At 43.3% G+C, this 24,379-nt stretch overlaps 1 protein-coding gene across 1 annotated transcript in view; it reads right to left on the bottom strand.

Moving 5' to 3' along the window:
- Positions 1-24,379, bottom strand: part of Nudcd3 (NudC domain containing 3) — a 92,083-nt gene that overhangs the window by 38,340 nt on the left and 29,364 nt on the right. Inside the window, exon 3 of the mRNA XM_021210634.2 lies at positions 1,626-1,758. Within this exon, the coding sequence (XP_021066293.1) occupies positions 1,626-1,758 (133 nt within the window). The remainder of the gene's footprint in view (positions 1-1,625; positions 1,759-24,379) is intronic.

Here is a 24,379-nt window from a genome sequence, read left to right as displayed (position 1 = left end):
GTCATTTCTCTCCCATCTATAAAACACAGGATTGTTTTACATATTTAAGGTTTTTTTGACGTTTAAAATAAGGAAGGATTCTGGCACATGCCAAACTTTATTTTAATATGGATTTCAAATTGTTATATCCTATTTGAATCTGTTACCTAATATTATTTTAAGTGAATCCTGCTTATTTATAACAATATATAATAATGTTATTTCTACCAAAGTTTTCTAAATAACCTTCTCTTTCCCTCCGAAAAATTAGGTCCTAAACATAACTTTCAGAAATCAGCTTAAGTTGGTAATATCACAGCTATACATACCTGACATGGCTCTTGCCCTATGAAGAACCGCAGGACACAAGGCAAACAGTAATCTGGTCACTGTAGCCTAGATTTACATGTGTTTGTGTGTGGTAATGGCCATCCATGTACATGGCGGCCATAGAAGGGCCCCATGTCTTCCTCTATCATCACTCTGCCTTACCCCTGAGAAACAGGACCTCTCACTAAGCTAAGAGGCCTGCTGTTGGGCTAGCAAGCCCTAGTGCACCTCCTATGTGCACCCTCTACAGTCCTAGGAACGTGTCATCCCACCCAGCTTGCTTGTCTACAGAATCTCTATACTTCTTTGCTTTGCCTCAGGACTGGCTGGAACATACATTCCCTGACAAGTTTGGGAGGCTGGGGGCAGGTGGTTAGAGGGAGTGTTTGTATTTGAAGAAGATTATGAGCTTTGTTTGTCAACAGGGGGAGAAAATGTATACATCATCGAATTTGTGTCTGAGGAAATGGAACTATCCTCCCATAAGCATCCTGAAGTGACAGGCCTGGCCAATGAGCCTGAGCACTGACGAGGTAGGTACATCAAGTAATGCCAAACCTGGACCTCACACACAGAATGACATGTCCTCTGGTGACCTCTAGCCAACATCAGCAAAGAGGCATGTGGATAGGAAAGCCTGCTCAACACATACCTGTGTGAACCCAGCATCCATGTGAGACAGGAACAGTGAGGAATGCCTATCCTGTTTTCCTGCTATCATCTTACTGTCTTGGGGACAGTTTCTGTGTCTAAGAACATATCCACACTGTTCTTCTTTATCCCCTGACCCAAGACTAGATTTCAGTATTTATTTACTTCCAAAGTATACAAAATAGCTCTGCTGCCCTATTCTGTGTGGAGCACTGAGCCTCATACCAGTAAAGAGAGGTGACAGTCATCATGCAAGGCCCCTTAGCCCTCACTGGGAGGTCAGCTAACTGGAGTTTTCTTAGGGAACCTGAAAGCAGACTTTGCTAAGATAATGTTTGGATCTGCTCTTGAAAACCAAGAGACTAGCTGTCTACAAGGAGGCCAAAAGAATGCCGAGTCCTTACTAAAAGGCTAAGACATCAAATGTGAGTTTTTCTCCAGATTAGGGCTGCTCAGACTAAGAAGAGGACTGACTGTCCCCAGGAAAACCTGAAGACCAGGTAAAAAGGGCTCACAGGCAGAAGCAAAGGCCGAGACAGCAAAGGCAACCACCCCTGGGGGACAAGATTCAGAAAAGCCAATCCTAATTCTCTTGTAGTCTACCCGCTCTTTGCCTGCAGCTCAGACTGGCTGCAGTGAAGCCTCTGCCCACAAGCTGTTGTTACCTGCTTCCCCTTCACCACATGCTTGGGCACTGGCACCCTGACCTCCAGGTCAGTGTAGTCTTGCGACCAGATGTAGTTCTCACGGATGGCACCGTTGTAACTGTCAGGATTTTTCTGGAACTGCTCCTGAATCCTGAAAAAGAACAAGAACATTGAGATGCACCAGAGAACCCAGAGCAGCTTCACGGTGCTAGTGCTATGTCCTGACGAAATCACACACGCACGCAGGATAACTCGCTTTCTACCTCTGCTAAAGTCTCTTTTGGGGCAATTTCCTTTGTGACACTCATACATGGTCTCCAGGAAATCACAGTTCTGCTTGTTGTCAGTTCAGAACCAGGCCTGTTAAGTAAACAAAGAGGTTGGTTAAGAAGATCCCTGGTTCATGAGCACTGGGTGTGTGTGATGAACTGCTAAGCAGAACTCGTCTTTTACAAATAGGGAAAACCCTCCATCCTACAGCTGTTTGACTTCAATCTTAACCCACACTAAGCCTCTCTTTCCTCCTAGTAAGTAAATCAAAGCCACAAGGATTGCATTAAAACTGCACATCATTAGTAAGAGGTAAGCAATTCATTTAATGAGATGGCCTTAAAAAAACCCTAGTCAACCAAATCCTATTACACACCTCCATTACAAAACGAGCACAGGTACAAAAGGGCCTAGCCAGGAAGCAGATGTTGAAGATAAAATACAAAATCTGTCATAAAATTTAGCTATGTTCAATCATATAAATGCCTTAAAGATGAGTTTAGACTCACAAGTCACTAACTGAATTGAGGATCTAATTCACAGATAAAAGCCTTTGTCTAGAGAAGGTAGCAGAATATTCTCAAGTAGGTGAGGCAGGCAGGGAGCTCCACACGCTGTAAGGTAGGACTGTGCTTCTGCTCATTCCAGAAAGCACTAAGTTTCAAGGGCCTACAATTGCTTTCACACGGAAACAAGACCAGGATTGGGGGAGGGTGAGTAAAGAGGACACTGTTTTCTCACTCAAGTTTTAAGGATATCTTGGGGCTGGAGACATGGCTCAGTGGTTAAAGAGCACTGGCTGCTCTTCCAGAGGTCCTGGGTTCAATTCCTGGCACCCACATGGCAGTTCGCAGCTGCCTATAACAACAGTTCCAAGGGATTCAACACCTTCACACAGATATATATGCAGGCCAACACCAATGCACAGAACATAAGAATTTTAAAAATCACTTTTAAAAAAGAATCCTTTTACCCATGGTATGTGTATTTTTGTGTCCTATATTTAAGAGACTGGGCCTCCAACATGGCCTGAAATCTGAGGGCTGGATAAGAGAAGGCTGCTGAGGGTAATTTGTATTCTACCAAATTATATCCTTGAGTCTTAACCCCTGAAGTCTCAAAAGTGATTCAGTTATAATCAGGTCAATTAAGGTGGGCCCTTGCCCACTATGACCACTGATCTTCAAGTGGAAACTTTGAACACACGCTTATCTAGGAAAGGGATGTAAAGGCGACCATGAGAACGAACAGAAATCAGAATGATAGAACAAGGACTGTGGGCCAGAAGGATCCTCCTTCTATATAGCTTAAGGAGTGAGAGCCAGCCCACACCTCATCTCAGGTATCTGTTGTTTAAGCTTTGATGTGGCTGCACAAGCAAGATGGCTAAGGAAATTGGCTTCCATCAGAAGCAATTTATAACCTCAGCACTCAATACTGTGACGATCAGGCACTGAGCAATCAGCATGGACACAAACTGGGCGATGTGTGAGAGAAGCACTGTGCAGCACCGAGAACACAGGAACTGACAGTCACAGAGGACACCTGGCCTGATGACTTGACAAAAGAGAGCAAGACGAAGGCACCAAAACAAGGAAAACGTATAGAACAGTCAAGTACTTCATTTAGACTAGTGGTATTCGAAAACCTTTCAACACAGCAACAACAAAAAAACCAAAGAGGTTAAAAAGGATATATAACTTCTATACATGGTATTACTTCAGTTTTTATGAAGAGGAAATGAGCATACAAGCATAAGCAGGTTTGATTTTTGTGATAAGAGGGGATCTGACCTCTTTGCTTCCTTAGTTAATATCCAAATTCCCTACAATATGCAAACATTTCAGCCAAGAGAATAGCAACTACTTATACAAACAGACAGGAGTGACAATGTACCTGTGGCCCCAGGATCCAGTGCAGTGGCCTCAGCCCAGCCCCTAAAGTCCCCTGAAATGGAGTACAAAGAAACAAGTACCGCAAACGGTGCAGGCCAGTCAGCCACCAAGCTTCCACTGGGCCCTCCCATGGGAACCCCATTGGTGGTACAAGGCTCACACTGGACATGGGCACACATAAATATGGAGTGGTATCTATGAAAATTAAAACAACAACAACAACAACAGGGTAACAGTGGCTACCTCTATAGTTGGTAAGTAGGGAGAAAGAGATCCCTCCCCACTGAGAGCCCTATCAGTATTACCAGGTTAAAATAGACAAACTAGGAAGACACGGGCTAGAGAGAGCTGGTACCACATCGAGGTTCAAAGCCACCTGTGACTCCAGCTCTATGGAATCCAACTTGCTCTTCTGACCACTGCAGGTACATGGTGCATTTACAAAGGCAAAACACTAGTGCACATAAGATAAATATTTTTAAAAGAATATGAAAATATAAATAAATACACTCCCACATGAAATGAAAACCAAATGGCCCTAGCACTTGACAGAGATCAGAGCCTGGACCGGAGAAAGGCCCTGGATAGCTGCTCTTACATGCATACCAGCTCCTCATGCAAATATCAGCATGGCATATAAACTCAACTCCTCAGGACACAGGCTGCCAGTCTCTGCCTGACCCCTTACCGGGTCCTCAAGCTCTGCATGCCCATTAGGGGCTATTTGTTGCCTGGGACCTACTGTCTTTCTTTCCACTATGTCCTTCCAGCATAGACCCCAAGTCCCCTAGCACGGGCCTCACAGCAGGCAGGAAAATTGCTCCTAAAACAGCCCTAGCAGGTTGCTGGTTGCTTTTTATAGCACTCTGAATCCACATTCTCTTTAAATAAAGTTGATTATTTCCAGCCAACAGTATGTAAAAATGTGTCCTGTCAAGTGCAGGTGGCTCTGAGCCCCACCCAGCAAATCCAAGGCCACCCCTGCAGCTGTGGGCCTGCAGCAGGAGGCGGGGGAGGAGGGATGAGCAGCAGAGCTCCAGCATCAGGGTGGGAGTGAGCCAGTGAGTCAGCAAGCAAGTCTCACTGCAGCTCCCACTCTGTTCCTGATGAGCACGGGACAAGAAAGCTCTTGACAAAGAGAGAACACAACAGGCCCCACATCCTGCTGGGCACTATGGGCCACAAGCTCTAAGTCTCCTCGAAGACACAACCGTTTTGACTGCTAAACAGTCCCCACAGGCCTAGGCACCACAAAGTGGGGCAAGCCAGGAAACGAGAATCACCTGCAGTAAGTGAGTGTGGCTGGTAATGTCACGAGGCACCACCACTGTCTCAGGGACTAGGAACAAGACTCATGCCTGGGCAGGAGCCCAACCTACTTTGTCAGCTTAAAGCCATCACTCAAACCAAAAGGACCTCTCTCCTCCTATTTACTATTTTTCAATGCTAGGGGCTGAACTCTCACTGAACTAACCTCAAGCTTCTCCTTTAGTTTGTTTTTTTTAAAAAAACAAAGGTTCAGACAATTCCGGGTTTAGAACAGCTAGTAGAACATAGGATTATACTAGTAAGGTAGGTAAAGGTAAGTAAAGGAGACTAAATCCTTAACCCAAAGGTTTCTGTACAAGATAGAATCCCAAACTCAATGGGTTATATTCACTGCCCTCATTTCTTTCCCAAGAAAGGATGAATGCAGGAGGCATTTGCTACATGATGGGAGGGAGCTGGGGAACTAGCTTCCCAAGGTCACAACAGAGCAGAGGTGGAGCTCTGAGCTGCTAGGCCATCCGTCCCTCTCCCTAAGTAGGCAGAGCCATTCTTTGTTCCTCTTGAGATCAATACTGTCCACCCTATAAACAATTACTGTGATCCTGCATCGTGTGATCAAAGGTCACTGACGCTATACTTGGGTAACAATGTCCACCATCCTTGCCAGTCTCAGTCAACCCAGATATGATGAATCATACCTCACCATACTCCTATGGCTGTACTGTCCATTTGGTCATCAGAAGAGGGTCCATGTATGTGCTATGGTCTGAAAAATCTATGTCCTTCCAAACTTCATGACAGCTTCAGAAAGTGGGGTTTAGAAAGACTGGTGAAAGGGATGTAGCCCCATGAATGAGATGACTAATGTCCTTATTAAAAGGCCCTTAAGCCGGGCATGGTGGCACACGCCTTTAATCCCCAGCACTTGGGAGGCAGAAGCAGGCGGATTTCTGAGTTTGAGGCCAGCCTGGTCTACAGAGTGAGTTCCAGGACAGCCAGGGCTACACAGAGAAACCCTGTCTCGAAAAACCAAAAAAAAAAAAAAAGGCCCTTAAAGGGACCCTTTTACTTTTTCACCATGTGAAGACATAGAAAAAATTGTACATGAGGAGCATGCACATCAAACACTGAACCTGCCAGCGACTGGATAGTAAACTTCTAGCATCTGAAACTCAGAAACAGATTCTCATTGTTATAAACCAACTAGTCTATGGCATTCTGTTATACCGGCATGAATAGGCTGAGACAAAGCATATGCACACACACAATACCTATGTGCATATGTGGGGCACATCTGTGGATGGACATGCCACAGGTATTAAGCAGAAGGTAGCCATTCTCTACAACTTTGTTCCCCCCCCCCCCCCCATCAAGCCAGTGTGACCATGGGGATGTCAACATCTTTCTGGGCTGTGACTTCAGCGAGGTATTAAAGATGTTCAGTTAGTTATTAGAGTCCTCATTTCCCATTCTCCTTCTATAAAGGATCAGTGCTCAGTTTCAACCTAGGATTTACCTAAGTCCTTCCCAACTGGTGGAGATGCAGTCACTTTTCTGCTGGATTCTTTATTGCTGACCCTTTATAAAACAGCCACGGTTAGAAAAATGGCAAGTTCACTGTCCTGTTCTAGAGCCTCACTCTCGGCCTGCCAGGCTCTAACCCTGTGTTAGGCCCTTCCCTTCTAGAGGACCTGCATTCAATTCCCAGCACCCAAAACTGTCCATCACTCTAGTTCCAGGGAATCTGACAACTTCTTTTAGCCTCCACAGACATCAGGCATACCAGTAGCACAGACATATATGCAGGCAAAACACACATACACATAAAATAAAAACAAATTTTACAAAGGAAGAAAAGAGTTTGTTCTGGGCTCCTTTTCAGATGTTTCAGAAAAATGGACTATTCTGAGCAAAAGGAATAGTTTAGGTTTGAATAATACATTTATTAAGTTTACAGCAAGTCAAAGTAAAGGAAAAATGAAAGAAATGGATGGATAGATAGGTAGACAAAACAGAAAAACACCATCAAATGAGATTCTCAAACACCCAGCAGAAATTACCTAGGAACTTCTAATAAAGGCAGCCACCTGGAGAACCCAATAGTCTTGGGCAGAGCAGAGAAAGGCTTCCAAGTAAAAGACCAAATAATAACAGGAAAATACTGCCATCAAGTCAGAGGCTTACAAACATCCAGCAGAAAGTCACAGAGAAAGACCCACCAAAGCAGCCTGATGGAGCTCCCCGTCAGGAACAGCATGCAGAGCAGTGTCCTTTTGGGTGAGGTTTCCGAGTAAAAGAACAGACAGCAATGTTGGGTGCTCACAACATCCGGTAGAAATTGACTGAGGAAGCTGAGGTGGGGTCAGGTAGAGTCCTAACTGAACTTCCTCTCATGGCTGACCGTCCAGCTGCTCCTTCCACAGGAGGAGGCACTTGTACATCATGGAATAAAGACCAGAAACACTGACCACTCGGCAACAGGTCACCATCTGGATATTCATGAGACGGCAGCGTTTTCACTCCTGGGCTGACCGCTCATTTTTCTCTCTGTCTCAGCGTTAGGGGAGCTAGCCAGTAAGAGTCCTCTCGGAGGATGCCAGACATAAAGATATTGGGTCTGAATCAGAGGGTAGCAACACCATTTCCAAAACCAGTTTCTTGTGTGTTCAAACAACACATGACAAGTTCCAATATAATGTATGTTACACTCTCTGAAAGCTATTAAGTTTCCAAATCATCAGTAATCTTAGTGACAGAGTATAACTCATTCTAAAATTCACTAACAAATGTTCTGTAGGAACTGTAATTAATAAAGTCTAGATACTAAAGAAGGGAAAGCAAGCAAACCATCATCTGTGATCAGTGATGAAAGCAACATGTCTGCACCATTCTCCCAAAGCTATACATGGGCAGGCGTCTGATAAGACTCTGCCAGTGCTGCCGGGCGTGGTGGCCACGCCTTTAATTCCGGCACTCGGGAGGCAGAGGCAGGCGGATTTCTGAGTTCAAGGACAGCCTGGTCTACAAAGTGAGTTCCAGGACAGCCAGGACTATACAGAGAAACCCTGTCTCGAAAAGCCAAAAAAAAAAAAAAAAAATCAAAAAAAAAAGAAAAAGAAAAAGAAAAAGACTCTGCAGTGCACAGGCCAGCCCACAACACCTGCCAAAAGTCTGTGAGCTGACTGGATGCCACATGCTGACTGAGAGAGCCGCCTCACCTGGCAGTCATTCCTGTTTCCAAATACAAAGCATTAAGTTAACTCCAACTTGCATGTCTCAGGAAAGATGAGAAGCAGGAAAGAGGGGAGGAATAGAACCATGGTCACTCCAACCAAGAGCACAGCAGCTAGTCCAGGACCTGGGAACTAAACTGAACAAGCTCCATGTTCCTCTGACAAATACGTGGAATGGGATAAAAACAGGGACAGGAAATAATGAGACTTAGAAGACCTATGATAAAATTCAACAGCTAATACTAATGAGAAAAAACTATAGAACAAAATTATATTCTTGAGACAATCATAAACAGCTGGATATCTATTTTTAAGAAATTATGAATATGTAAAATATAAAAAAAACTATGATAAATACAAATCCCTATTTTTCCCAAAATATTCAGTGGATGAAACTGAATGATGTCAGGGATCCATTCTATCCAAAACAAATAAACAAATACATGTAGAGTGTCAGGTAACAGGAGAAAATGCTACAGGACAGTGACAGACTGGTGAAGTGATGAAGCTGCATACAAGTGTCATGAGTATTCATTATGCTATTCCTTCCTTTCTGTATATTTGCAACTCTGAAGAATTTGTTGTGGGGGGGGGAGGGGGAGACAGAGAGACAGACAGAGAGAAATAGAGACAAAGACAGAGAGACAGAGAGACAGAAAGATGGAACTAGTGTGTCAAAGCTGTCAAGTCCAACCTTAAAAGAGAATGCTTACCCATTTCTCAGGTGATTGCCCTACTTCGCCCTCTCTAGCAATATGGAGTAATGCTACAAAATCCACAGCATTCATGCCTCATACTACTAGGCTGTAAAATCTTACAGGTAACAATAAGCGAAAGCAGCTTCTTAGTGTAATCTTAATTCATATTTACCAGCAGAACAGCTCTACATTTATGCTTTCTGGCCAATAACCTTCTCTAAAATTCCAGTTACATCTCTGTTTTTGTTTGCCATTTCCTTGCTTTATACAGCTCTATATATTTTGATAAGGCTTCACTGATGGCTTCAAAGTTTATAAACACCTTTTCCTAGTTTGTAAGTTACATTCATATTACAAACTGTAAACACAACTCTTCATTTTAATATATTCAAATTAGTTTAATTTAATATAATTATCATATAATATATTATTATATAATATTAATATAATAAAATCATTGAATGCCATGACACATGTGCACCTGCATTCACATGCACACATGAACATGCATGTGTGTAAATACACATCATGGACATATTGTTTAAAAATGAATTTTGCCTTTGTTGACCTATGATGTATCTTTAGTCTGGCTAAGCTCATTTTATAGCTAGAGTTAAAAACAAACAAAAACAAAAACAAAAAACTTCATGAGCACATATTTATCTAAAATAAATCAAGTAACATGCATGTTATCACTCACAATGTGATGGTTTGCAGATGATATATATAGCACAAATAAATTAGTAAGACTTATATGCAAATTTGGAGAATATACTTCATATCATACATTAGTTGATTAGTCAATATCAACAAAATTGGGCTGGTGAGATGGCTCAGTGGGTAAGAGCACCCGATTGCTCTTCCAAAGGTCCTGAGTTCAAATCCCAGCAACCACATGGTGGCTCATAACCATCTGTAACAAGACCTGACACCCTCTTCTGGAGTGTCTGAAGACAGCTATGTGTGTAATTACATATAATGAATAAATAAAGCTTTAAAAAAAAAAAGTATTATTAAGAATGCTGTTTTGGGGGCTGGAGAGCTGGCTCAGCAGTTAAGAGCACTGATTGCTCTTCTGGAGGTCCTGAGTTCAAATCCCAGCAACCACATGGTGGCTTACAACCACCTGTAATGAGATTGGATGCTCTCTTCTGGTGTGTCTGAAGACAGCTACAGTGTACTTATATAAAATAAATAAATATTTAAAAAAAATATCAACAAAATTAATATATATTACAAAGCTATTTTAATTAATTAAAAATAAAAACAGTATAGTGACAATTGATCTTAAATTATATTAATTTAACAAGAGAAAGAGGCTCTTCATCTTTTAAAATGCATATAAATATATTTTTTAACTATTAGACAATCAATTCCCCCCTAAATACTGACTCTATATGAGCACATCAGACTCTGATACAGCTTTTTTTCCTATGCATATAAAATCGGAAACATTTAAACTACTTTTCTACTTCAGTTCCCTCAAAAATGAAAAAAACAAAAAACAAAAACAAACCAAAAAGTCCAAAATGAGAAATGATTAGGCCAAACTACCATCACGATTCGAGCCTATGGCGCGCCCCATGTCATTTCTCAGAAACAGCCTCAGAAGTGGGTTAGCACAGTGGTTTAGTCAGGATAGGTGTTTGCCTTATGAGCCTGACCACCTGAGGCAAATCCCCAGAGCCCACATAAGGATGGAAAGAAAGAACTGTCTCCTTGTCTCCACAAATTGTCTCTGACATCCCCATAGGCCCCTCCCCCACAGGAGACACACAATAAAAATGAATATAGTTTTCAAATGTGGGACTGGAGATGGTTCTCAGCAGATGGTTAAGAACACTGGCTGTTCTAGATAACCTGGGTTTGATTCCCAGAACCCACATGACACTGTCTGTAACTTCAGTCCCAAGGGATCCAACACCCTCTTCTGTCTTCCAAGTTACATTTCTCAACTGTGACTTCAGTCACAGCCATAGTAGGGAAGTATGAAAACCAATCACACAGAACTACAATTCCTGCCACACTGTGGTAGGCACACAGGCAATGTACAATCATACAAGCAGGCAAAACATTCATACAAATAAAGTATCCTTACATTTTTAAAATGACATTAAGAGCAGAAAACATAAAAGGTTCAGGTATCTGCAGTCTACCCCTAAACATGAGAAAGAAACTGCAATTGGAATCTAACCACCTTCAGCGACTGACACCCCCTAGCTCCACCCCAAGCATTCTTCCCAGCCCAGAATACAGCCTGTTCTCAAAGTCTCCACTCTAGACGACACACACTTTCCACAGAGCCACCAACACTACAGTGGGCAGCACCCTCACAGGTGTGAATTGCCCCCGTCAAACCATAACCCTTTGGGTTTCACTAATTCTGCACTATTCTCCACCCAGTCTTAATCCAGACCTCAGCCTCAGTGTAATAGAGTCACGGCAAGAAGACTAAAGTCTTAAGACACTACTGAAGAATACATACTCTAGAATAACATTTTGTATAACATCTATCCAGTGGACAGAACAGAACAAATGAAGTGAAAGTATGAAGACACACCACAGAAATAACAAGCTGTTTCTCAAACCTGCCATTGCAAGTATGTATGTATCTGGGATCTCTGAAACACGCATTTCTCACTGTAACTTCAGATCACAAACATAGCAGCAAAGTACAAAAACCTACCAACCAGAACTGCAGTTCCTGCTACACCTTGGCAGTATGCAGGGTAAAGGACACACCAGAGATCATCTCCTGGTCAGTGACAAGATAAACAGCAACTACAAACAGTAAGCCAAAGTCCTAGAGCATGCAAGAACACAGTGAGCAAGTGACCCCAAGCACCGCACAAGATACAGGAAACTGGGACTCATATCCACAGCAACTATGAAAGAGAAGACACTGGAGCCTGCTAGTCACCAACCTGCCAGTGGCAACCTATTCTGCAAAGGCACTTTGTGCACAATCTCTAGGCTGTGTGTGTCTGTCCATGCTATGTTGATCTGCTCAGTTGCACTTTCCACAATGCCACCTGTGGGCATGTGTGCAGCAGCCTCTCGTCTTTTCTAAGAAAGCCTTGTATTTTCTCTACAAAAAGCTGCAGGAACTTTAGTGGAGAGATAGTGTTTGAGGTTGAGAAGGCACAAGAATTTCAGATAAAAGGAATAGCAGTACCATTTAGGGCTTACAGACACAAACCTGAGTCAAAATCCCAGCCCTGCCACTGGCCAACAGTCTGATCTTGTACTATTTATCCCAGGCTCTCTAGGTCTAGATGTGTTCATCATTAAAATAGCAGAAAACAACAAACATCTTCACTGCAGAAGCAGCACAGGGCTCACATGCATCTAACATTCTGCACACTTTCCTGAGGTCTAAACCAGTCCAGCCACCATCAAGCTGACATATGAGAGACTAGGCTACTCAAATCTAAACAGATGCCTGACCTCTACTGTTCTTAGCCTCATGGTAACAAATGGGCTTTCCTTTAACTGTTTTGGAATTCTGATCTGAGTTGCTGTTGAAAGCTCAACTTGGGAAGAAACTGGCCACCTCAAGAGCAACATATACACGGCCTGGTGACAAGGCATCACAGGAGCATTCAAGTCAGCTAGTTTAATGCTCTGCAAACAGTACTTTTCCATTTCATTAGTTACAGACTGCCAGGAAATTTTAGCACTGAGCAGAATGAAGACAGGCGGGAGAAACAGTCCTACTATTTATAAAGCCCCAAGTTAGCCAATTTGGTCGTCTTTCGCATATAAATGGGGTAAGATCTTCCAGCAGCCTATACCCACAGGATTGGACTGCTGGTGGGAAAGCCCAAAGCCCAGTCCACAGGCTTCTTCAAACCCCTGGGCTGTGACTAGGCTTGTCTGCTGGTTTATAGCTGACTTATAAGGTTCTGGACAGATTGTCTAACTCACTGTGAGCTTCACAGTCAACTGTGATCACATCCCTAAAAACACAACTTCAGAGAAGGAGGATCACCGATCCACGGAGACTGTTGATTAATACACAAATCAGTATCCCTGCACTATTATTATATTTTCATTGAGCAGGACTAGACAGTCCATCAAACAACCATAGAGCAAGGTGGTGGTCATGCACACCTTTAATCCCAGCACTCAGGAGGCAGAGACAAGTGATCTCAAAGTTGGCGCTCAACCTGGTCTACAAATCAGAGGACAGCCAGGGCTACACAGAACAACTCTGTCTCAAAAATACAAAACAAGTAAACAAAAAAAATTATACAATTCAACTAAAAATCAAGCAAGTAAAAAAGACAATGTTGCAGAAACCAAGCCCGACTTCTGGCAATATTTATGATGTTTCTTGAGAATTCTTTGTAGTGAATTACATGGAATCTTTCTATAAACAGGCAGTAATGAAACAAATGTCAGAAAGTCAGCTTTGACAAGAATGTTTCCTTACACTGCTGACAAAAAGCAATTAGTTCTTGGCTTAGGAAGAGCCTTTAACAAGGAGACAGTTTGCTGTAGGGCTATTTCATTCCCTGAGAACAGACCTGTTGTGAGTGAATCTGAAAGTCCATCTGTTAATGCCCCATGCAGGATGACAGTCCCAGCAAGTTCAACAGCTATGACCTTAACCTGCCAGAGACAAAGCAAAAAACTCCAGAAAAAAACATTAACAGGCTTCTTTAACTGGTAGAAGAGGCTCTAATAAGTGCTTTCTCTAGAGCCTCCACACATTTGCATCTGCTATGATTTTAACATCCTCTCTAAAATTCAGAGAGTGGCATTTAATAGTTGATATGATGCTATAAAAGGTGATTAAGCCATTAAGGCTCCTCACTAATAAATGACATCAAGGCCCTTATAAAACATGCTTCTCCCAGTGTGCAACCCAACTGCCCTTCTGTCCTTTCCACTGTGTGGTACATGGCTTTTCCTCTCCAAAGAGGCCTCAGTGAGGTGACATGTTGGATACAGGAAGTAACCCTCACCAAATACCCAACTTAGCATTGTTTTGATCTTGGAGCTTCCAAAACAGTAACAAATAAAATGTGTTCTCTATAGATCACCCTCTTTCTCTGGTAACCACAGCAGCCACTGATCTTAGATGCTATACTACTAAGGTCTCAGAGAAAACTGCCAATAGATGACATCAGCCTGAAGAACTAAGGTAGGGTGTACTGACTGGTTTTGTGTGTCAACTTGACACAGGCTGGAGTTAACACAGAGAAAGGAACCTCCCTTGAGGAAATGCCTCCATGAGATCCAGCTGTAAAACATTTTCTCAATTAGTGATCAAGGAGTTGGGGGAAGGGCCCATTGTGAATGGAGCCATCCTTGGGCTGGTAGTCCTAGGTTCTACAAGAAAGCAAGCTGAAGCCGGGCAGTGGTGGCACACGCCCTTAATCCCAGCACTTGGGAGGCAGAGGCAGGTGGATTTCTGAGTTCGAGGCCAGCCTGATCTACAGAGTGAGGTCTACAAAACAAACAAACAAAAAAAATTATACACTTCAACTAAAAATCAAGCAAATAAAAAAAAAATATTTCAGAATCCCAGCCTGGCTTCTGGCAATATTTATGATGATGCCAGGGCTATACAGAGAAACCCTGCCTCGGAAAACAAAAAAAGAAAAAGAAAAAAAAAGAAAGCTGAGCAAGCCAGGGGAAGCAAGCCAGTAAGCAGCATCCCTCCATGGCCTCTGAAAGCTCTGCTTTCTGACCTGCTTGAGTTCCAGACCTGACTTCCTTTGGTGATGAACAGCAGTGTGGAAGAGTAAGCTGAATAAACCCTTTCCTCTCCTACTTGTTTCTTGGTCATGATATTTGTGCAGGAATAGAAACCCTGACTAAGAGTTCAAGGCCAGCCTGAACCACACGACACCCTCTCCCCCAATTTCAGGAGCCTAGTTAGAAGAAGATAGAAACTGGGGTTAATTCCTACTTTGTAGCACAGTGGACATGACCAGCAATAAGACCTCACAGGGCCTGGAGCCTCTTCCCATCAATCTATCTAGTCACTCCCTAAGACTGGTGACGTTGCCTACCACCCGAGAGAGAAATGGAGAGCAAATGCTAAGCCAACTAGAAGCTCTCCACATGGCCCAGAATACCTTCAAAGGCATTGGAGAAGAGTGGGTGTGAGAGCTCTGCCTTACGCTTTAATTCCTGGGTGTCAAGGCCACTTCCACTAGCCCAACACTTTGGCTTCCTTGCTACTAGAAACAGTCAAACCACAGCAGACATTAGCATCAGGGAAAAGGCAAACCCTTCTGACACTGAGAACCGTCTTCACAGTTAAGATGGGGTCCTACATTGACATATCCTGAGTCGACACTCTACACCAGCCCAAGCATACAGACCTCCAACAGCACACGTCTGAGGCCCTGCTGCTGCTCACTAAGTAGATAAACTAGAGGCGTTGTTCACTTGTTCCTCTATTCTACCAGCCTCAGGCCAGAATAACAGAAAAGTAATCTGTAGGTCTTTCTCTTTAAAAAATATGGCCACTCTTTTCAGAAGAAATCACAATGAAGTCTGGCTGGGATCTGAGCTTGGGCAAGGGGGGAATGGCAAAAGCCTCACAGAGAAGAGAGGTCAAAGGATGACACAATCACCTGAAGAACCTCATGGCGTAAGGACAACTAACCAAAGGACTGAAAACAAGTAAAAGAGTCGGACTGTAGCAAAGCTGTGTGGCTTCGGTCTCTTAAGAGTAGTTGTGTTCTCCAAGAGAAGAGTGCAGCAAGAAGGAGACAAAGGCTGATTATACACAGAACTCCACAACACCCACATGCAAGGGTGGGAAGAAGACAAGGCTAAGGAAGGCTGAAAAGTCACTGCTGGTAGGAAGAGAGCTGAGTGCACAGAAGCCAAGCACACATGTTAACAAGAGCTGACAGCATCAAAATTGGGAGAACGGAGAAAAGCCACTGAGGATTGAGCAGATGGCTCAGTTCATAAAGTGCTTGCCATACAGACGGGAGGATGGAGCTCAAATGCCTGAGGTGTACTGGCCAGCCGGTCTAGCCAAACTGGTGAGCTCTGTAGCCACTGACAAGTCCTGTCTCAAACAAGTTAATCAGAGGCCTCAATATGCACACATGTGTTTGTGTTCTCTGTCTGTCTGTCTGTCTGTCTGTCTGTCTGTCTGTCTGTCTCTCTCTCTCTCTCTCTCTCTCTCTCTCTCTCTCTCTCTCTCGTAACGTAACTTGAAAAGTTTAAAGGGCATATACTCTCACATCAAGAAACATAAGCATAGCTTGTGAGAGAACCACTTAAAATAAAAACAAAGAGAAACAGAAAGAGAAACATAGGAAGTAAAAGTGATTGATAACCATGATGGAAACAGACAGGAGAAGGCATGGGATATGGGAGACTGACCATACAGACACACTAAAAACAAGGAGATGGTAAAGGGGACATTTAAAAAGTCAGAGGAAAACATAAATGGGAGCTATGGGTTTAGGTCATTTGTGCTTAGCCACGTATGATCCCTAGGTTCAATAGACACCTTTTAACCAACAGTGCTGCCATATCTAGATATCTACATACAGAAAGCGATGTACTACTACTAGCAACATCCTGAATCACATTCTAAATTAACTCACAGTGTATCACAGACCAGATTATAAGTCAAACTATAAAATTTTTTAAAGTATTTATGCTGGGTAAAGATTAGATGTGACAACAAAAAAAATGCAATCCATAAGAGAAGAAAGTGCCATTCTACGCCCCATCAAAAGTCTTCTGTTTGGGCCCGAGTTTGGCTAAGAGGTTACAGGAAGTAGGGGCTGCTCTTCCAGAGGACCCAGGTTTGATTCGAAGCACCCACGTGGCAGCTCACAACCATCCATTAAGTCTAATTCCAGGGGATCCAACACCCCATTCTGGCCATCTTGGTCACCAAGCATGCACTTGGTGCACAGACAAGCATGAAGGCAAAACACACATGGACATAAAATAAAAAATAAAGCCTTCTAATTTTCTAAAGTCAATGTGGTAGCTGGGATATAGCATGTTTCACATGTACAAGATCTTGGGTTTGAACCCCACCTCTCCTAACCTTAAGTACAAAACACAACTTTAAAAGATCAAAAAGACAATTCAAAGACTGAAAAACTATCTGCAAGTTACATATCTAATAAAGTATACAGGAACTCTCAAAACTTACTAAGAAAATGAACAACTCAATTTTTAAAAATAGGCAAGTGATCTGAAGTGACACTTCACCAAAGAAGGCAGAAAGAACTGTGCCATCACTGCTTATTAGGGAAATGCAAGTCAAACCACATGACATGCCAGCATACACTTACGAGAAAGTCTAAACTTAAAAAAAAAAAAAAAAAATGAACATCAAATGTTGATCAGGATGAGGAACCACTGCATCCCTGACACAGTGGGCAGTAAGACAGCACAATGTGGCAAACGCTATGGACAAAACCCTTTGTTCCTGGATTGTAACAAAGTGTGTGTCCTCACTGGAACTTACAGACATAAGTTCCGTGGCAGCCTCATTTGTAATAGGCAAGCAAACAGCACTGTGTTCGGCAAACTTCCCCCACTTAGACAAACAATGTAAGAGGAGATAGTTACTTTGGCTTCTGGTTGCAGAATATGCACACAGTTTATACCTGGCGACCTGTATTGTTTCTGGCATAGTTGAAGGCTTGGTAAGACACAGCTACTCACCTCATGGCAGCCAAGACGCAAGTGTGTCAGAAAGGAACCCTGGTATCTCCAAAAGCAATCCCAGAGATCCACTTCCTCCAGTGAGGCCCCATCTTCTAGTTCCACCCTACTCACACTGCCAGTTCATCAATAGATTTAGGTCAGAAGCCTCATGGAAACATACTGGTAGATATACCCACTAGTCGGCTTCACTACTCTTCTAGGTGGCTTTCAAGCCAATCAAGCTTACAAGATCAAGATCAGCCAGGGCAAAAAATGGGGCTTTTCTTGCCTAGGGCCTCAGTTGGGTTCTGATATAACTTCAGCTCCAGGAAAGTTGGGGGACTTTTCTGGTGTTCATAGGCACCTGCACCTACATGTGCATATTCATATTCTCATCTCTCTCTCTCTCTCTCTCTCTCTCTCTCTCTCTCTCTCTCNACACACACACACACACGACCATGAAAGGCAGCCTTGTTCCCAGTTGAGCTAAGGTTTGAAACCCCAGTGACCCTGAAGGGACAGAAGGCATTTCACCTGTTCCTGGGCATGGGGCCATAGCCCTCCATAGATTTGTGGCCATCAGTCACTTAAGGGCAATGCCCCAAACCCCTCCACATGTAGAGGGCATGACGTAGGCTCAAGACATCTCCATTTTGAATGAAGTAGCTAAAGACTTGGAGACTTAGGCAATAATCTTTCCTTCCCAGACACTCCTCCCTGCAAAAGGTATTTAACCTCAGGCCCACCCTGAGCAGGAGGGTATAGCTTTACTCATTCACTTGCTGCCAGGACAATAAATGCCTTAAAACCATGGACTGCCTCTTTTCATGAGGATCCGCCATGGGGAGCTGTGGAGGCCTTTGCCTATAGAGCCGTTGTCCGCAATCTCAGCCTCGGCCACCACCAAGGTGAGCCAAGAACTCCCCCTGTGGGACCAGCCAGAGCACCTCCCTTTCCCCTCTCGGCTCCGGCTCCGGCTCCGGCTCCGAGCCAGATCCTGCCCGCAGGCCCCCACTCTGTTCTCAGCTCTTCCGAGGCTTCCTGCAATGCCTGGGTGTCGGATAGCCTGAGAACCAGACAGGCTGGCCTCCTTGCAGACCTGGGGACCCTCGAGCCAGGTTCGGCTGTCCTGTGCCTCAGACTGTGCTTCGCCACTCCTGGAAGCACAGTCCACTTACAGCGTCCTGCCTCCCAGACCAGCTGAGCCCTGTGGCGGAGCAGTTGCAGGACCCCAATAACCCTACACACACAAAAAACAAAATACAGCTCAGGGATGAAAAGCACTTGCTACTCTTTCCAAGAAACTTGAGTTTGGCTCCTAGCCACATGGTATCTTACAACTGTCTGTAATTCCATTTTTTGTCCTCCTCAGCCACTAGGCACTTGTGTTGAACATAACATGCATGTAAGCAAACACTGCCACACATAAAAATAAATAAATAAAAATAATAAAATAGATAAAATATTATCCATTACAAACCTAAATACCTATAAGTAGATTAATGGGGGGAAAGACAAAATAAAAACAAATGAATTATTGATATCTATCTATATGTGTGTTTGTACATCTATATGGGAGTATCTATGCATGTGCACACACACACACACACACACACACACACACACACACACAGTTGATTCTCAAAATTATGTTGAAAGAAATCAGACGGCCGGGTGGTGGTGGTGGTGGTGGCGGCACATGCCTTTAATCCCAGCACTTGGGAGGCAGAGGCAGGTGAATTTCTGAGTTCCAGGACAGCCAGGGCTCCACAGAGAAACCCTGTCTCAAAACCACCAAAAGACAAAACAAAAGAAATCAGACCTGGGGCTGATTAGCGGGTTGGCTGGGCTGATAAGAGTGCTTATCTAGCAAGCATGAAGTATGGGGTTTGATCCCCAGGACCATGTAAACCCGGGTGTGATGGCACAACAATCTCAGCATTAGGAGGTGGAAGTAGGTAGATCAGGAAGTTCAAAGTCATCCTAGACTACTTGAACTTGAGGCCAGTCTGGAATATAAGAGACCCTGTCTCCAAAGCCAAACAACAGGACACCCTCCTCAACCACCATCCCTCCAACACCACACCACCACCAAAAAAAGGTAAATAAATGTAACTGTACTACTTACAACAGCTGAAGACGGAAGCACCCAAATGGTCAATGGGTTATGACTAGAACTGTGGTCTACCCATACAACAAAATCTGATTCGGCATTACAAGTAAAGAAAATTCTATTATCTAGATGAATCTTAAGGGTAGTATACTAAGCACTTTAGTCACAAAAGGATGACTACTCCATGACGTTACCCAGAAGGGTCAATTCCTAAAGACAGACAGTAGAATGAGGGTTTTCTAGGGTTACAGGAAGAGAGATGGGGAACTGTGTTTTAGTAGATACACAGAGAAATTAAAGAATTCTGGAACCAACACAATGTGAATTAATTTAACATCACTGAACAGTTCATTTAAGTGAATTCAAATAGTAAATCTGATGTATATCTTGCCACATTATGTGTAGCACACATATGCCAATTGACCTCAGAGGTTAGAAAAGGGTGTTGGATCCCTTGGAACTGGAGAGCCCATGTGGGTGTGGGAAGCAAACCCAGGTCTTCTCTAAAAATAGAAAGTACTCCTAACTACTGAGCCATCTCACCAACCCTCTTAGAATTTTTAAACCCTGATGGAGCTGGAGGGCGGGGGGATGAGGTCTCAATATATAACTGAAGCTTCTGCTTTAGCCTCCCAAGGTCTAGGATTACAAGCCTGGACCAATACATCTGACATTAATAATTACTTTGAAATGTATTCTACATGATTCTAGAATATAAATATAAACTAAGCTTCATGAGAGAGAACCGATCAAGTGCAGCCCAAGGGCAAGTGTCAAGACTGAGGCCTGCCACAGAGAGAGAACATCAAAAAGCATCATGGGCATGGCCAACTCATCAAGTTACATTCTAAAGCACACAGCTCAGTATGTAAGGAAGGAGCCAGTGTGGTGGTACACATCTGTAATGCCAGCTCCTGGGAGGTGAGAGCAGGAAGAACACGAGTTCAAGGTTATCCTGAGGTACACAACAAGCTGAAGAGAGCGACTGGGCTTAGACCATGTCTGAGAGAGGAGGAGGAAAGTAGAAGAGAGGGAAGGATCCTCTTCTGAGGAGGGCTCAGTTGAATAGAAAATGGACAAAGAGAACGAACAGGAAGACAAAAGGAAGCCATAGTGATCGATGATAGCTGATGAGAGCTACCCAGAGAAAGAAAAAACATTTCGTACCTTTGGCACAACCCTATCAACAGAATCAAAGCACACTATGGGGGAAAAAAGGTTCAAAGGAAAGCATAATGGATGAAGACAGCACTGCCAACCCTGTACTGTACTGGATCAGAACCAGGGTCAAGGCAGCCTTCACAGGACTGGGTTAAGAAGCCCCTTGAACAAAAAGAAAGGGCTCCCTGACTCAGGTCAATTCCAAGAGCAGGGTATATGGAGGGAGAATGCACAGCATTCCACAAGTCCAACAGACTGCTTCAAGTCAGGACAGCTCCATACAAGTGTCTTCCTGGAACAACATGAAACCCAGGAGGACAACAAAACCCAGCAGCAGCCTGCGCCAGGCAGGAACTTGTAGTTCTGTCTCTGTACCTCCTTCCCCTAAATGGTTGTGGGGGAGAACAGCAAGCATCATTCATTTGCTGAGAAAGATCTGACTTAACACAGGTCAGAAGGAGCCAGTGGAACACAGGGCTGGCAGAGCAACAAGACCAGCCACCTGGCTGCTGACTAAATGAGGAAGAAGGCCTAGAGACAGGGCTGAGGGCACGTGGACCATGACTGTCCATTCAGTGACTCGCTCCCCTAGAACAGTGCTTTAAAGACCTCTCACTCTCACTTCCTCTACCTTTGTTACTCTGAGCATCGCTGAGAAGAACCAGCTGTGATACTTCAGAGACATTCCATCCCTAGACCACTTACTCTTATAGATGCACACTATGGTTCTGTGTTCCAATAGTGAAACTGAAGCAAGATATGACTTCCTAAATAAACAAAATCTATAGAATCCTGACGATTTCACTAAGTTGTTCTAATGAATTCCTGGTTAGGCATGGGTGTCCTGTGCTTATATTTCAAGCATTCAGGAAGAATATTGTGAATTCAAAGCCAGTCTGAGACACATGGCAAGTCTTACAAGAGCCACATATCCGCATACACGTTTGCGCACACAGAAAATTTTTAAAGGACTTAAATTATTGTCCCTAAAACCACAGCCTTGGAGGGCTCTGCATCAGAGATCTGGAGAAGTCTTAAGAAGGCCTCAGACTTCTGGGGTGGTGGTGGCGCATGCCTTTAATCCCAGAACTTGGGAGGCAGAGGCAGGCAGATTTTTGAGTTTGAGGCCAGCCTGGTCTACAGAGTGAGTTCCAGGACAGCCAGGGCTATGCAGAGAAACCCTGTCTCAAAAAACAAAACAAAACAAAACAAAAGGCCTCAGTCACTGACTTCCCAAAGAGTCAGGAGGAGGATGGGGTAATGATGAAGTTCAGTGGGGGCAGGCTGGCCTTGGGTACTGATTACCTGCCTGATGGGAGAACAGATGCAAAAGTTAATCTTCCTTCAACAAGATGACCGAGTAAGAGAGCAAGACTTAGAATATGGGAAAGCACTTCATTGTTGTTCTCTCTGTAAGGCCCTGGGAAGAGACTTTTACATTTAAAGGCATACAGCAAGCAGAGTGTGGTGGGTATAATGTGATCCTAGATGAGAGGAGGCCAAGTATTTAAGGCCAGCCTGGGCCCAATGGGTCCTAGCAAGGTGGGAGAACCAAGTCCCACAAGCTGTCCTCTTGACAGCCATGACACAACCATAATCATATATGCACATGCCTGCACACATACATGCATGCACACTTGTGCATATACGCATGCACTCACACACACACACATGCGCACACAGAGTAAAAATGTAATTTAAAAAAATTAAGAAGATGGTTCAGTGGTCAAAACCTGCTGCTCTTGCAGAGGACCTGAGTTCAATTTCCAGCACTCATATCAGGCAGCTCACAACCATCTATACCTTTATTCCAGAAGATCTGATCTGATGCTCTCTACTGATCTTCACAGGCACCCACACCCATTTGGTATACACTCATATAGTCACATACACAAAAAATCAGTGTTAAGAGGGGAAAAAAAATTAAAGATTCCATTCGTGAGGCCAGGGAGATGGCTGAACAGGTAAAGGCCCTTTCAGCCAAGAGCCAATCCCTCCACCCCATAAGGTTCGAGTGAGCTGACACCTCTCTCTGGGTTGTCCTCTGACTTCAACATATTTGCCGTGACGTGTGCCACACACATACAAATTTTAAAATAACAAGCTGTCCATGTTCCATCCACCTGGACGTGAGATCTATTGAGTGTCTAGATCTGAGGAATGAGAGGATATGGAGAATATCCACTTGTGTGTGTGAGTTTCTGAAAAAGCAAAAGTGTTCTGCAATTAGTAATAGTGAGACTTGTATACCCTTGTACATATGCCTTAAAGAGTGTACAAGGAAAGACAATATTAAGATGTATGAATTATATCTCATATTTCTGAATACTATATGTTTTATGCTTTGTGGTGAGGGATATATACATGGGTGTGAAGCTATAAATGAAGACGTACCCCATGGTGTGCCACTGTTCACTATAGGATTGCTAGGGCCAAGCAAGGCTTGTTTTTCTGAGATGAATGCTTTTCAAAATCATCACAGCCAATGAACCAGAACCTTACCCTCACCTAATGTCTGTACCACCCTCCAGAACCATTGTTCATTGAAACAGTTAATGAATGACTTCATGGACAGACCATCTTAATACACACACCATTTCTTAAATGAATGTAACCTGTTCCCTGTGGGCTGAGAATAATAACAATCACTCAAGTCAAATAGCTTTGACCATAGCAGGAAATCTATATCCAAATAATGGTGCCTACAATTCATTCCTTGACGCAGCAGAACTGTCAACTCTTAGCTTAGCTACTATGGAGGTAAAATCCTTTGGTGATGTGAGGAACATTGAAGTACAGCCTTACTACAATGAACTCCAATGTCTAAAAACTGTTCTTATTTTGGGTTTGTACCACATTAAGAGCCAAGATTTTAAGCTCTACTAAAAACAAACAAACTTTATTTATGTTCATTTAATAACATTTCCATCATTTCTATGATTGGTATAAATACACACACACACACACACACACACACACACACGCGTGTGTGTGTGTATATGATGTATATGTGTGTATGTGTATATATATATATAAGTATATATACACATACAGTATTAAATATAATAAAAATAAATAAAAAGGCTAACGAGATGGCTCAGCGGATAAGAGCACTGACTGCTCTTCAGAAGGTCCTGAGTTCAAATCCCAGCAACTACATGGTGGCTCACAACCACCCGTAATGAGATCTGACACCATCTTCTGGTGCTTCTGAAGACAGTTACATTGTACTTATTTATAATAATAAACTTCGGGCTGGAGTGAGCGGGGTTGACCAGAGCAAGTGGGGTTGATCAGAGCAAGCAGAGGTTCTAAATTCAATACCCAACAACCACATGAAAGCTCACAACCATCTGTATAGCTACAGTGTACTCACATATATTAAATAAATAAATAAATAAATAAATAAATAAATAAATAAATAAATAAATAAATGGAAGAAAAAAGAATATATGTAAAATTTTACTTCTAAAACCATAGAAGG

The sequence above is a fragment of the Mus pahari genome, chromosome 13 (genome assembly GCF_900095145.1).
Source record: "Mus pahari chromosome 13, PAHARI_EIJ_v1.1, whole genome shotgun sequence".
In the NCBI taxonomy this organism is placed as follows: domain Eukaryota; kingdom Metazoa; phylum Chordata; class Mammalia; order Rodentia; family Muridae; genus Mus; species Mus pahari.
The sequence above is the reverse complement of the archived record's forward strand: the minus strand, read 5'-3'. Positions and strand labels throughout refer to the sequence as shown.